The sequence below is a fragment of the Rutilus rutilus genome, assembly GCF_951802725.1.
Source record: "Rutilus rutilus genome assembly, chromosome: 2".
In the NCBI taxonomy this organism is placed as follows: Eukaryota; Metazoa; Chordata; class Actinopteri; order Cypriniformes; family Leuciscidae; genus Rutilus; species Rutilus rutilus.
In genome coordinates, this window is record NC_140210.1 from 45,249,434 (window position 1) to 45,265,165 (window position 15,732).

At 37.3% G+C, this 15,732-nt stretch overlaps 1 protein-coding gene and 2 long non-coding RNA genes across 3 annotated transcripts; 1 reads left to right on the forward strand and 2 right to left on the reverse strand.

The window, feature by feature from the left end:
- Positions 1 to 363: 363 nt before the first annotated feature.
- LOC311286602 lies at positions 364 to 6,099 on the reverse strand. The gene is made up of 3 exons (XR_014626591.1): positions 5,996 to 6,099; positions 5,802 to 5,845; positions 364 to 2,825 (listed from the first exon to the last, which is right to left on the reverse strand). It is a non-coding gene; the product is annotated as an uncharacterized lncRNA (long non-coding RNA).
- A 3,386-nt stretch (positions 6,100 to 9,485) lies between these two features.
- On the reverse strand, positions 9,486 to 10,130 carry LOC311285797. The gene is made up of 3 exons (XR_014626428.1): positions 10,005 to 10,130; positions 9,846 to 9,917; positions 9,486 to 9,769 (listed from the first exon to the last, which is right to left on the reverse strand). It is a non-coding gene; the product is annotated as an uncharacterized lncRNA (long non-coding RNA).
- A 1,674-nt stretch (positions 10,131 to 11,804) lies between these two features.
- LOC311286592 (cell adhesion molecule CEACAM8-like) lies at positions 11,805 to 15,344 on the forward strand. The gene is made up of 9 exons (XM_084402823.1): positions 11,805 to 11,903; positions 12,022 to 12,065; positions 12,650 to 12,988; positions 13,072 to 13,323; positions 13,408 to 13,683; positions 13,757 to 13,847; positions 14,006 to 14,048; positions 14,367 to 14,602; positions 14,733 to 15,344. The coding sequence occupies exons 2-9, from the start codon at positions 12,023 to 12,025 to the stop codon at positions 14,785 to 14,787; spliced, it is 1,335 nt and encodes a 444-aa protein (XP_084258949.1). The 5' UTR covers positions 11,805 to 11,903; position 12,022; the 3' UTR covers positions 14,788 to 15,344.
- Positions 15,345 to 15,732: the final 388 nt, after the last annotated feature.

Genomic DNA, 15,732 nt, shown 5'->3' on the forward strand with positions numbered 1-15,732 from the left:
AACACCTTGTATATCTATTTTCATCTATATTTGATATCTGACCGGTCATGCCGACCTAGCCATTACACCAACTATGAGCTAATGGATAAATCTGTTTGACCTTTTCTTATCAGACCAAAACATCCGTTTAGGAGGAAGTACGTTTCCTGCATATATATTTGTTGCTCTTATTTTCCTCTTCACTTTTTCTCCTTTCATTCTGCAAATATCTTACTACTTTTGGGTGATTCTTTCTCTATACTCTGATCTTTACAATCTTCATCTGTTTCGATATGATTGTGGCCAGAGCGGTACTTTCTGTACAGTTAGATTCAGATGACAGTGATTACGCCACCTCAACTACAGTGACACTGGAGACCGGAAGAGGGGCGGCGTGACAAAGCCTACATTTTAATGCTTCCTGTCCTCGCATTTAAATACACAGGCCCTACTTATCCCAATTACGCATTCCCATAAAAGGATAACCAAATGAAGGGGGAATCCTGCACTACTACAATCTACCCCCCCATTTCCTTATCGTCAGCCCAACGATAAGTTAACTCCAATGAGAAACTTAGAGACAGAATTACGGTAACAACGCAAGGCTAGTTCCAAGGCCCGAACAAAGCCGAAACGGCCTGAGACGCAGGCGTAGGAGAACAAACAGTCCCATTAGCAAACCCCTGCACTGCCTGGGGAATACAGTACAAATTGTAAAGCAGTAAAAGTCTGTCGTAAAGGTGTTTGGGTCACAGCATGCAAACTTAGAGCTGAAGAGTAGGAGGGGTCCGCGGCCTTGTCTCCTGAACATCTGGGGTAACCGAGGCCAAGACTGGAACCTCTGCTGATGCAGAAACATTAGAGGAGGGAGAAATCGTAGGGGCAGAACTTGTACAGGAACCATTTGAGCTGATGGATACTAAAAGCCACAAATCATCACTAGCCTCTTCCTGGGTTGGCATAACTGTCGCCGATGGACTGTCTGGAGGAATGTCCTGGGGCTCTGGCTGCAATCGGGCCTTCAGCATATTCCGATGCACATGTCGAATCTTCCCGAAGTCATTCACAGGTGCAGTTATATACACAACTCCTTTCTCTTTAGGTGCCTTCAGTACCTGATACACAACAGAGCTACAAAGATCTTGAATTTTACGATGGCCCTTCACTCCAACATTACACAAGTACACTTGCTGGTCCTCGTACAGTGGATCCTCCTTCACACTCTTGTCATGATAATCCTTGCGGTGTTAGGCAGCACTGGCCACAAAATATCTGTCATGACCAGCACATTTTCCAGGCCATTGTGTGAAGGCTCCAGAATTGTAAAGTCCATGGGCAAAATTTCGTTGGGCCAAAGTAGTATTGTCATTTGGGGTGAGCTCATCACGGGCTCTATCAGTTGTCCTGATAAACTCTACACAGAGCTCAGCCCGCCCCGCTGGAGGAGTTGTATAGGGGTGTCGTCGTCATGACGTCATAAACAGCTGTATAGGATTAAAGGCACATTGTATCAGAAGTAGCGTCATGGAGAAGTTATGCATACCAGGCCAGCAGAGAGATGTCTATTAATTACACCAAAAGAGATTTTTTTTTATTATTAATGTGTGAACTGTTCGGAATAAGTTCTGTAACAAACATTTAGAAAGTAGCTAGGATGTATTTCATTTTGCGCATGCTTTAAGTTAATTTGACCAAATATTAAGATGTTAAAGTTCAGTTATAGACCTTAAGCGCATTCAAATGTATTGAGTTAAAATTAAAACATGATATAAATATTGAATAAAACACGTCATTACCGAATTCAGGGGTGTTTAATAATTTCAATAGTTATGAAGCACCAGCTGATTTAAGTTTTTCTTCAAACAAAGAGACAAAAGTAATTTTCTGATAAATCATTGGACACGGATGCACTGTGAAGGCAATGAATGTGCATCGCCATGAATGTGCATCGTATGCTTTCTTTTACTGTCTATGATCGTATGCAGCGCCAAAATTGTTACTGCATTCCCCTCTGACACTGGGTAGTTGCGCCCCTGATACTACTGTATGTGTGTAAATAGTTGTGCTTAAATCTTTGGGTGTATTTTTACACGGTAAAATATTTTGTCACACCATAATGGTGCAAAGTACCGCACTCTTGTAATACCTAGGACTAACTTTAAACATAATCTTTATACAGGAATCGCATGTGTCCAAAACATACATGAAATTAAACGTTTATAATAAATAAAAGTTTCCAAATTATGGTTTTATTACTCCACTAGATTTAGTCATCTTGTTCAGATAGCAGATGACAGTGCATTACATTTTGTATGTTGGACTGTATGTGTTTTAGGTGAAGACTTTTCTTTGAGAGCGGTCAACATTGTGTTTATAGACATAAATGACAATTAAGAATTTAAGTGATAGTCTTTCTGTTTGAGAATGTTTGACTAAATTGATACTTCGTTTTAGTGCAACTTTCCCTCTATCTACAGTATGATGTGGAATCACACAAAGTATTAACACGAAAAGTAAGTGCATGCTGTTTTACACTTAAACTATTACAACAGAATCACATCTGACTATTGCACTGAGAGAGGCATATTCATTAAAGCTTGAGGCTGTTAAACAAAGTTCTTAAAAATGCTACAAAACAAAGACAAGAACACATGCATCTTTCTATAAGTGACCCTCGAAATCTGTACATGCAACAAAACACAGTGCACCCGAGGCTCGTCTGGTCTGTAACTCCTCTCGTCTCTGTGAGGGTCTGAAGCTTCATTTCACACTGTAGTTTATCCCTGAAGGATCTGGGTGTAACGAGGAGGCAGTGTCGTGAGGATCCATATGCAGCTTTACTAAAACTGAATGCAGGTCAAACAGGCAGAGTTCAATCACAGGCTTCAAACACAATGTAGACAAGGCAGAATCAAAGTCAGGGTTCAGGAAGATCAGGGCAGGCGGCAAACACACAGGATAATCAAATGACAAGGCAGATGGAATCAGAATAGGCAGGAGGCAAAGAATCAGAGTCCAGTAACCAGTCCAGGTCATACACGGGAAATCACACACGGAATAAACACTCAGAAATGTTTGCATGGCAAGACAAGACTTTGCAATGAGGAAGCTGGGAGAACAGTTTAAATAGTTCAGAGTCTATGGAAAACACCTGTGAGTGAAATCAGCCACAGGTACGGGGTATATGGGAAATGAAGTCCAAAGAGTTAGTATAGGTGATGGTGACCTCTGGTGGTGAGCGGAGGGAGCCACAGAGGCTAAATTCGTGACACTGGGGCTGTTTTGTTTATGACAACTTAAACTATTTGCTTTTTGGATTATTTTTTATCATTGTATAAAGAACTACTTCACCTCTCTGGAAATGTAAGGTGTTTTTAAATATATATGTTAATTTAGCTAAAACTATGTTTACATTTTTTTAAAATACATTTTAGTAACATATTTGGTATTATTCATTGATTATATATTTTATTTATAATAATTTAATTTAAAAATAGAGATTAGTTTATTTTATAGAACTGACTGTGTGTATGTGTGTATGTGTGTGTGTGTGTGTGTGTGTGTGTGTGTAAAACAGCTTACACAGCAAAATCCCCAGTGTTAAATTAACACTCCTCAGTGTACATATGTGTCCACACTACAGGGTTGACTGTAGTAGTGTTGAAGTTAATGAGATAATTAAGTTAACACTGAAGCAGTGTTGAAGTTAATGAGATAATTAAGTGATTAATTAAGTGATGATTGAGCATTATTGAAGACACCTGATGTTAACAAGCAGAATCATTGAAGGAAAGAGAAAAAACAATAACAGAAAAAAGAGAAACACAACAGTTTGACTTTATTTCTGTCATACATCGACAAAAGTTCTTGAGATTCAACAGAAGTTTAGATGGTAATGTTTTATGGAATTTCTTTTCAAGTTACCATTATGGTGGTCAGTGTTTGCTTTAGTTGGGCTCTTAACAAGCAGTTAACAAGCAGAATCACTGAAGGAAAGAGAAGCACAAGAACTACAACTGACTTCCAGCCTCAGCTAAATCAACTGGAGATAAAAGAAACCATTAAATATCTCAAGATCTCAGCAGAGGAGGATTAAACAACTCCACAAACAACATTACAAGCTTCACTTATTACTAACCACTTTGACTTTATTACTGCCATTCGTCTACAGACGTTCTTATTAGAATTAACAAAGGTTTAGAAGTTGATGATTTGTTTCATTTAAGGTCACCATGATGGAGATCAGCGTTTGCTTTAGTTGGGCTCTTGGCCCTTGACTTTTGCACTTAAGGTTTTCTTTGGCTGCTATAATTGAGTGTTTATAAAACATATTTGTTATGGCACAAATGGCAAGGAAAGTCTGATTGGGTGTTGATGATGAAGAATTGATGATGACAATCATCATTTAGTGACTTGATTCACTGATTTCATTCAGAGTCTGATCTCTGATTAAAAGGGCAACATTAGTTTCACTCAAAACTGTGATTCTACAGCATAAGAGCTAGCCATGTTGTGGCCATCAGATAATATGAAGAATTTTACAAATAGTTGTGCACAAAAAGGTTCACAGAAAAGGTATTGCATTACTAAGACTCACACAGACATCAAGAATCAGCATATGAATCTCAACAATGGTGACCATTAAAAAATGATGCATGCTGGGTACTAGCATAATACAAAACTTATCCATGGCTCCCAGCATGCATTGCAGCATAAATCATTTTTTAATGGTCACCATTGTTGAGATTCATATGCTGATTCTTGATACTGTGTCAGCATGATATCATAGAGGTTTTTTAAATCTGATTGTCACAACAATGGGCCTTACAGCAGAATCAGTTCTATTATAATGAATAATACAAGTAATACATCACCTGTCTAATCAGAGATTAGGCTCTGGAAAAGATCAGAGAATCAAGTCACTAAATGATGATCATCTAAACATAACCACATGCTCATATTTTCTTTTGGCGTATGTGCCATAACAAATGTGTTTTATAAACACTCAGTTACAGCAGCCAGAGGAAAAACTGGTGTTATAAAGTCAAGGGTCAAGAGCCCAACTAAAGCAAACACTGATCACTATCATGGTGTCTTTAAATGAAACTCAATAAATCATTAGCATCTAACCCTCTGTTCATTCTCAATATCAACTTCTGTAGACGCATGACAAAAGTCAAACTGTTTAGTAATAAGTGAAGCTGGTAATGCTGTTTGTGTAGTGGTTTAATCCTCCTCTGCTGAGATCTTTAGAGATTTAAACATCTTTTATCTTGAGTTGATTTCATCTAAGGCTGTGTCTGAAGTCAGTTGTAGTTCTTGTGTTTCTCTTTCCTTCATCGATTCTGCTCGTTAACAGCAGGTGTTAATCACTAATGCTCAATAATCACTTAATTAATCACTTAATTTCTTGACTGCAATGTATATCTACTTTTAGTAAACTCAACTGAAATAAGTTCAGAGTACTCATAACTATTGTTTTTATAACCTTAATTGAATTGAGGCAATCGGTGTCCTCAAATGTAATAAGTTAGCTTAACGTATTGAATTTGACATTGTATTATTGTTTTAGTGGACTCGATTAAAATAAGTTCAGAGTACTCATAACTATTGTTTTTATAAACTTAAATTAATTGAGGCAATTGGTTTCCTCAAATGAAATGAGTTACCTTAACTTGTTGGGTTTTACAATGTGATGAAGACATTAAACTGTCTTTAAATACAGAAATACAGACAAAACATCCTGAAAGATGGAGGTTTATTCAGTGTGTGTGTGTGTGTGTGTGTGTGTGTGTGTGAATAAGAATTAGGTTCAGACTCACCAGGAATCAAAAGCAGAGAAACCAGAGAGAAAATACCAAACATTCTGGAAGACACGAAGATTGTTACAATTACACAAATGTATGACTAACACGTGTTTATAGATACATATAAAAAAAGTACTTAATATATCATATTCAATAATCTCTCTATTAAAGATGAAACATGTTTTTGCATCGTAAAATATGTGTCCTACCTTACTGTAATCTGCAGAGTCTGAGTGTAAAAACTGCATATGATCTGTATGCAAGAGTAAACTGTTTTCACACATCCTGTCTTTCTTCACTTCCACTGGATGAGTGCAAAACACAAACGACACAAGTGCTAGATTTACACACACACACACACACACACACACACACACACACACACACACACACACACACACACACACACACACACACACACACACACACACAAATATATAATTCTTTCGAAATATGATTCCGCAAACCCAGATGAAAATGTCTGATTATGGTTAAATGCCTAGAAGTCACTCAAGCCTCTTTGAATCTGTATTAATGCATATATTCAGTCACAGAGGAGCTGACCTGAAGTCACTGAAACGTTTGTCACATTCACATGGCACTAATAATGACACTTCTGTAGAAACACTTCCGTTTTCTCTTTTAAGTGTATGCTGACGCAAGATAAATGTACATCATGAACTCTTGAGAAGCAGCTTCTCTTTGCCCATGCAGCAGGCACAGTACGTCAATGTGACGTCAGGAAGACGCTGGACTCCAACTAATCCAACGTCAGTCAGACGTCATATTTTGGTTGAAAATGAAAGTCAGGTTGACGTCTAAACCCAACGTTTATTTGTCGTCAAGCTCCAACGTCAGACAGATGTTGAATTTTGGTTGGAATAAGCACCGCAAAAAAATGTGACATGCATGGCACTGGCAGCACATTAAATCTGTGAAGATCTCAGCAGAGGAGGAGTAAACAACACAAACAGCATCACCAGCTTCACTTATTACTAACCAGACTGACTTTATTTAATTTCTGTTTTAATGAAATCAATAGTTGTATTTTAAAGTCACCATGATGGTGGTTAGCGTTTGCTTTAGTTGGACTCTTGACCCTTGACTTTTTAGTATAAAATGTTCTCTGGCTGCTATAATTGTGAGTTTCTAAAGTACATTTGTTATGGCAAAAGAAAGTCCAGAAAAAATGAGATCAGGAGATGTTTGCTGTTTATTAATGATGAAGTCATCATGTAATTGCCTGAATCTCTGATCTTATTCAGAGTCTAAAGTTTTGATTATATTGGACTTGTGTTTAATGTTGTTTTTAAATAGAAGTCATTTAATTTTACAGCATGAGAGCAATGTTGTTTACCAAATAATATAAAGGATTTTAAAATATTTTCTCTACATTATTACTTGACGTTAAGAATCAGTGTATGACTCTCAACAATGGTGACAATCAATGAAATGCTTCATGCTGCAGTGCATGCTGGGTACCACCAATCAAAACTCACCATTATATCCCAGCATGCATTGCGGCATTAATAAATTATGCAGCTGTAGTTGATCTGATTATCTGGATATTATGTTTAATTGTCACCATTGTTGAGATTCATACGCTGTTTCTTGATGTCTGTATGTGTCTATGTACTGCCATAGATGAAAAGTTTTTGTGCACTAAATAGTTTTTTAAAACAAATTTATATTTTGATAAACAATGCTGCTAAATATGCTGTAGAATCAAATGACTTCTATTAGGAAAAAAACAATATTAAAGCCACAAGTTCTATATAATCAAACCATTAGACACTGAATAAGATCAGGAATTCAGGCAATTACATGATGATGATCATCATCAATAAACAGCCAACATCTCCTGATCTCATTTTTTCATGGCTTTTTAGCTATAACACATGCGCTTTACAAACACACAATTATAGCAGCCAGAGAAAATTTTATATTAAAGAGTCAAGGGTCAAGAGCACAACTAAAGCAAACGCTAACCACCATCATGGTGACTTTAAAATACAAAATATGATTTCATTAAAATGGAAATTAAATAAAGTAAATCTGGTTAGTTTTAAGTGAAGCTGGTAATAAGTGGGGCCAACTCGTGCAATACGTCTATAGGACGTTTCCTGTCAGATGTCAAATAGACGTTTAGAAGATGTCTTTAAGATGTAATGATGTAATGTAATTTAGAATGTATGTTAAACTGACATCTTCTAAACGTCTATTTGACATCTGACAGGAAACGTCCTATAGACGTATTGCAGATGAGCAAACACTCTTAAAAATACGTCTTCCAGATATAAAATGCACATCAAATAGTCGGTGCTATCTGGTATCACATCCTGATGGTCGCACTGGGAACAGTCGCATACAGTATTAAAAATCTCCAAATTCCATATGGAAATTAACTGTAGCAATAGTACACTCTTCATAGAAACATCTTTTCTGTTTGGTCAGCGTCACAAGGATATCAACAAAACACAGCCGCTATTCATCACCGAAAACAACCGATATAATTTTTTTTTTTTTTAATAACCACTCCGCAAACAGTAGTAGGGGCAGATACATGCAATCACACATCACTGAACCATAATTCACTTTGAATGAATCATTAGAGTCAATGATTCAATGATTAATTCATAAATACAGCCACTTGCTTCATTACTGAGTGAATGAATGACTCGATGACTCTCCACCTACTGGCGGTTTTAATTCAATATTTAAAAGCATCACTTCGTTTTTACCATCATTGCATAACATTATTTCTCTTTTGAACATTTATTATGAACATTTATTATTTAAAGCATTATTTATTTTATAAAGGTATTTGTAAAGGTAAAAAATAAAAATGCACTGGAAAAATCGATTTAAGAGGGCAAATATTGTCCCTTATACTTAAAGGTGTGACTAAAGAGTGTGGGTACGCAGAAGGATGTTAAAAGCCTCATGGGGTACAACTCTAAAACGTTTGAGAACCACTGGGACTGGGTTGAGGAATAGAACTAAATAAACATCAAAGCACAATACACACACCAAACGTAGGCCTAATATTCAGAGGTCACTTACAAAGTTAGGTTAAAGACACAAACAAAGAGGGATTCAAACAAATAGCATATCAATAACAATTTACAGACTGTGAGCTGAAGAGTAATATTCAGATAAAAAATGTGCTTTTGAAGGAGAGAAGGGTGGATGTTTGACGGATGTCTTGAGGAAGAGCATTCCACAACCTCGGAGCCACTACGCTAAAAGACTCCCACGGTTACCAGACTATTGAAACCGACTGAATATGACACAGCCCCACCGAAGATATTTTTCACCAGCCGCCACTGCGCGGGAGAGTTGAGAGTTTAGTTGATGAATGTTCTGACGCAGGAGTTGAGAATAAAGACTGTTTTCTGGTCTCATGCTGTAATCCTGCCTCTGTTTATTTTTGATAGCTCAAAAAGCCATAGTGATCTGTACAATGTCGTTTCAATTCATTTTTATCGTTTATATTCAATATCGTTTTAAAGCAGGTGAATAAAGGGAAAGTGTCTATAAAGTCCACTGTTGTAAACAATAGTTTTGAATTGAACCGTTTTTCTGCTGTTGCTTTTTAAACATTCACAAATGTTTGACCATTGAGCTCGAGTTAAGTTCAACTTTTAAAAAGAGAAGACAAAAAGAAAACCTTTTATTACCAGAGGTTATACCCAAATATTTACCTTTTATATTTACCCAAACATATTATATTATTATATTGTTCACAAACAGAAAGTTTTATGTATGCAATACTGCATTTTGTTTTTAAATGTGAACATGCACTATATTGATGTATTTGACTGTTGATATGGTCTCTCATTTTTACAGCATAACATTAAAAATTAAAATGGAAATGAACTGTCAAGTTAAATTAATATAAGTTATAATAATCAATTGCCAGTGTTATGATAAACAGGGTCCTGATCTTCAGGGTCGTCTGTGTCACAGGATCTCTTCATATTCTAGAGAAGAAGTGAACATATGCATCACAAATAAGATCTCCTGTAACACCTTCACAACAACAGCAGAATAACTCACATCCAGTGTGTCGTACTCAGAACATCTGGACTTGGGGTCAAGGGTCATGTAGGCGTCCTCAGGAGACTCGACCTGACGACACACAATGATGAGAGAATCAATTCTCCCTTCATAACTGACAGGACACACATGAGAAGAAGCAGGAGAAGATTGTCTCACTGTTGTATGGTGTTGTGATCCTCTGTGGTTTCGCTCTTCTGATGGAGTCACTCGTTTCCTGTGAGAGAAGAAGAAATGAACATGAACACAAACTGACTCTGAATCTTTATGACGCTACAGACACAGAGTCTCTCTCACCTTCTGATCAACAGCCAGAGGACAAGCATCAGTATCACAGTCACGACAACAGATGCAGTGATTCCCACACAGTAAATTCCACAGTGTTAAATCAACACTGCTCAGAGCAAATATGGTCCCACTCTACAGAGAGTTAAAGTAACACTAAAGCGGTGTTAAAGTTAATGAGATAATTAAGTGATTAATTGAGTGATGATTGAGCATTATTGAAGACACCTGCAGTTAAAAAGCAGAATCATTGAAGGAGAAAAATCATAAATTGTAAGTTACCATTATGGTGATGGGTGTTTGCTTTAGTTGGGCTCTTGACCAAATTAGCCCATTTTTAGCCTTGTCAATGAAATCCAAATAATCAAATTAATTTAAAAAAAAAAGTATTTTGTGAGGGCACACACAGACATCAAGAATTTGTGTATGAATCTCAACAATGGTGACAAACAGATCAACTCAGGAACATAAGCTCATTATTTATTCATGCAGCAATGCATGATGGGATTCATTAATGTGTCTTGATTGGTGGAACCCACAATGCAGTGTCTACAAACAATATAAAGTTTTTTTGTATGTGGACAAGTTTTAAGAGATTATTTGGATTACATTGTAAAAGTAGTATCCTTTTCAAGGACAGAGCTGTTATAATTACTAAAGTAAATATAACTCATAAATTGGGTTCTCTGTGAGTTCAGTGATTCAGGTTAATTGGTTGTGAAATAATGATTATGTTAAAACACAACCAACACCCTCAAACCACCTCTTCTCATAGTTGATCTTGTTGTTATAACTCATGTACAGCAGCCAAACAAAATCTAAAATCATAAAACAATAAAACAATATCTAAAACAATAAAAACATGTTTTTAAATAATAATGATAATAATAAAAAATTCAATATGCAAGAAGAATGTCACTGCAACTTTGCCTTTCATCTCATTGTGTATTTTCTCCATCTGTGCCACCTATAAAGGCCCAAAAGCCTTGTTCTGAAAAATAAACTGGTCAAGAGGCTCTTCTTTGTGAGATTCAGGAATTACAGTGAATTGTCAATTATAAAATCATCAAATCCTCTTGATTATTGCCTTTTACTCTGTGTTTATGTGAAATATCTTGGGTGATTTGTGTTTGTGTTGATGATAGTTTATGAAGTCAAAGAGAAGCTGTTTCTCAAGAGTTCATGATGTACATTTATCTTGCGTCAGCATACGCTTACAGCATACAGCATACATCGCAAGACCGAAAGCTTGCTAATAAATTGATCTAGCACAGTGTTTGAGTGTGCGGCTGCTGTATTTTTACAATTTTCAATGATGATTTAGTTTAGCAGCACCTCACTACAAGACTTTATTGACGGGTGAGCGGTGGCTTTTTCTATTCTAGTCAGCATACACTTAAAAGAGAAAAAGGAAGTGTTTCTACAGAAGTGTCATTATTAGTGCCATGTGAATGTGACAAACGTTTCAGTGACTTCAGTTCAGCTCCTCTGTGACTGAATATATGCATTAATACAGATTCAAAGAGGCTTGAGTGACTTCTGGGCATTTAATCATAATCAGACATTTTCATCTGGGTTTGCGGAATCATATTTCGAAAGAATTATATATTGTTGTGTGTGTGTGTGTGTGTTATCTAGTGTCGTGTGACGGGAAGAGGAGTGTTTTGCACTCATTCAGTGGAAGTGAAGAAAGACAGGATGTGTGTAAACAGTTTACTCTTGCAAACAGATCATATGCAGTTTTTACACTCAGACTCTGCAGATTACAGTAAGGTAGGACACATATATTACAATGCAAAAACATGTTTCAGCTTTAATAGAGAGATTATTGATCTGCAAACAGACGTCAGTCATACATTTGTGTAATTGTAACAATCTTCGTGTCTTCCAGAATGTTTGGTATTTTTTCTCTGATTTCTCTGCTTGTGATTCCTGGTGAGTCTGAACCTAATTCTTATTCACACACACACACACACACACACACACACACACACACACACACACACACACACACACACACACACACACACACACACACACACACACACACACACACACACACACACACACACACACACACACACACACACACACACACACACACACACGCTGAAGAGACCTCCATCTTTCAGGATGTTTTGTCTGTATTTAAAGACAGTTTAATGTCTATGTCAAAAATCCGATATGTATCACACATCAAATAAGTTTAGACACTTCCTGGAAATACTGGCTATTGGTGCCATGTTTGTGTTCATGTAAAGTATCCGGGTGGCATGTTACTAGAATATTTGGTATAGAGAGCATAGGATCGGTGTAGGATCTTGTTGTATTTTGTCTTGTGAAGAGTTACAAGAAGTAAAACTGAAGAGAAAAGCAATTTTTTTTTTAACTATATAAAAAACAAGCAAAGCAAATGCTGAAGTAGAAGCAGAATAAGTAAGAACTGGTTCTGTGTTGAAGAGAAAAGTAAAAACACACATATGGTCAAAATCAGTGTTTTCCTGTTTTATATTTTCCAGGGATTTGCGGTCAGGAATGGAAGGTTCAGTACACAAATATGATGAAATGTGTCCCAAAGGGTTCAACAACACATTTATTTGGCACTTATAAACACCCAGATGGTCTCACTGTGAAAGAGGCATTTTGGATGATAAACCCAGTTAAAGACGGAATCACCATCAATCTGTTGGATCTTCCAGATTACAGAGGCAGAGTTCAGTATCTCCCCATTAAAGACCGAAACTTTGTTCTCAGACTCAGTAACGTGAGACGTGAGGATGAAGGAATGTACTGCATCAGAATCATTACAAATAAAGATAGTTATCTGTTTTTTCCTGGGATTCAGCTCAGTGTCACAGGTACAGTCAAACTAATATTGCACTGACAGATTTGACTCTGTTCTTTCATATAAATATGAAATATGTGTTGTCTGTGATTTCAGAGCTCAGTGTGGAGATTCCTGAAGAGGTCGTTGAGAAAGATTCCCCTGCTTTATTGTGTAGGAGCACCTGTATCCTCTCAAACAGAACAGACTTTATCTGGTATAAAAACGGCGAGTCTTTATCAGAGTCGAGCGTCGGGAATCGGCTGATTCTGCAGTCGGTCAGCAGTGATGATACGGGAAACTACAGCTGTGCAGCGAGAGATCAGGAACATCTGCTCCTGTCTCCTGCCGTCACTCTCAGCGTCAGATGTAACACACACTCTCAGCTTTCAGACAAATTCAGTCCAGACTCATCAAATGATGCACTGTGAGTAATGTTTAGTCTTTTTTCAGATCCTCCGAAGAGCGTCTCAGTGTCGGTCAGTCCGTCTGGTGTAATAGTGGAGGGAGATTCAGTGACTCTGAACTGCAGCAGTGACTCAAACCCTCCTGCTCTGAACTTCAGCTGGTTTAAGGAGAATGAAACCTCAGCTGTTGGATCTGGACAGAGTTTCAGCATCTCCAGCTTTAACTCCAGTTTCAGTGGACGCTTCTACTGTGAGGCTCAGAATAAACATGGATCTCGGAGATCAGCGTCTGTGTCTTTGTTCGTGTCTGAAACAGTTGCAGGTATTGATATGTGCCGTTGGCTCTTATGCTGGTGTCATTATCAGCCGTGTGAATGATGTTTCTCTTCGCTCAGGTGGCCTGAGCACAGGTGTGTACGCAGCTGCTGGGATCGGGGCGGTGCTCATCGGCATCTGTATTATTGCTGTAGTGATAAAAATCAAAAGGTAAGAGAAAACTGCTGTAGAAATATATGATGTATTTATAACTCACAGGTCATATTAATCACTTTTATGACCCATTTAATCCTGTATTTCCCCCTTTTAAGATGTGCATTTCCATGATATAGATACTGTATGTTTCCAATTTCTCTTCTCTCCGTTAGGAAAGAAGGAGATACTGCCGTCCAAGATGGCGTATCAAAACAGGCAAGTCTAGAAAAGTGTCTAATTCAGAACATTTTAAGGCAATTATGATCCCAATTAGGTGAACATGATTTCTCAAAGTACAACATGTTTTTGGATCAACATCTTTGTCAACATTCCAATCAACCAATCAGATTTGAGGGACAAGTTTACAGTTTATGTCAAGTTTAGGCTTAAAATCAGGATTAGGTGCTTCTCAACAGTGTTATTCACCTATCATCCAAGTTATGGGTAGTGGGACAACATTTTCGGACAGGAATGTTGATCCAGGAACAGTGACCGATTGTAGTGTGATCATCTGGACTGTGTGTGTTCGTTCAGGAAAACATCAGCGCAGCGGGGACGAATCAGATGAGCACGAGTGATTCAGGCGTTCAGAATGACTTGATGTACGCAAGCATCGCTCACAAGAGACCCAGGAAGCCTCAGAGCGCCGGAGATGAAGACGAGGTTCAGTACGCCACCGTCCAGCACCACAGAAACACAGGGAACATGAGTGTGAAGGCTGAAGGTCAGTCTGGAGACGTGAGGGATCGTGGTCCTGCTGACTCTGCCAGGTGAGGCGCACTTCATTACTCACTGTTAAAGATTTGAACCAATCCCTAAAACTCTGCAGGCGACTCAGAGAAACAAGGTTTTATGTGTATGATTAATCTTATTTTGTCTTTTTTTACACTTATTGAACAGATCTGATGATTCCAGTGTGATCTACAGCAGCATCAATGTTGCAGGAAGATTTTGAGCATCTGATCACAAACACCTCAATTGCCATCGTGTTAAGTTGCAAGTTGCAATCAACGTTAATATCATACTGTGATGTATTTCTGAGTGAATCTTTTTGTGTGTGTGTGTGTGTGTTACTCTTTTGGATATATGAAGTCTGTATAAATTGTCTTTTCCTGCAGAGTGTGTTGCTCATTCAGAAGCTGCACAAGCAAGCTTCATCACAGACACATGACTAATAGAATATTTGTGAGTTTTGTTTCATACTGTGAACTGCATGTAAATATCACTTCATCCACTGTTTTTCTGTGTAATAAATTATCCCGTGTGGTGTATTTAATGTGAAGAAACATATTAAAGTATGTTCTTTTTGAATACTGAGCTGAAAAGACCATATGGCATAGATTGTTTATTAAGGAATATTGTATTTACTACAATCTGTTTTTGTATGTGTTAAAAAGAGAAGAGCATCAGTGCCTCCTCCTGGCAGAGGGCGAGTGTGTTTGCTTGATAACTGCTTGTTTTTTTGGGGCATGCCCATGAAGTGTGTTAATAAAAGTTGGGTTTTATCTTCAACCTTGGCTTCATTGAGTATTTAAAAAATAACCTTTCTGCTTCTTCGAAATCCCAAGTGGTCACTCGGCCACAACATCCTGATACAATATATATTAAAAACCATTCATTGCACGCAGGCTTGTGCACAATTCAGAATTGAATTGAGAATGACTCCTTAATTCCAATTCAATTCTTGAATTTGAATTGAATTTGAATTGATGTCAAAAACAGGATCTAGAATTACAATTCGAATTTGAATTAAAGGAAGCAGAATTGCAATTCAATAAAAATTCAAAGAAATTCATATACATATTTTAAGTGAAGTGTTTAACAATGAAGCTTTACGTCAGATATGATTGCATTATAAATGATATTAGTTTGAACTACTTGTACAGATTACATTAAAAGG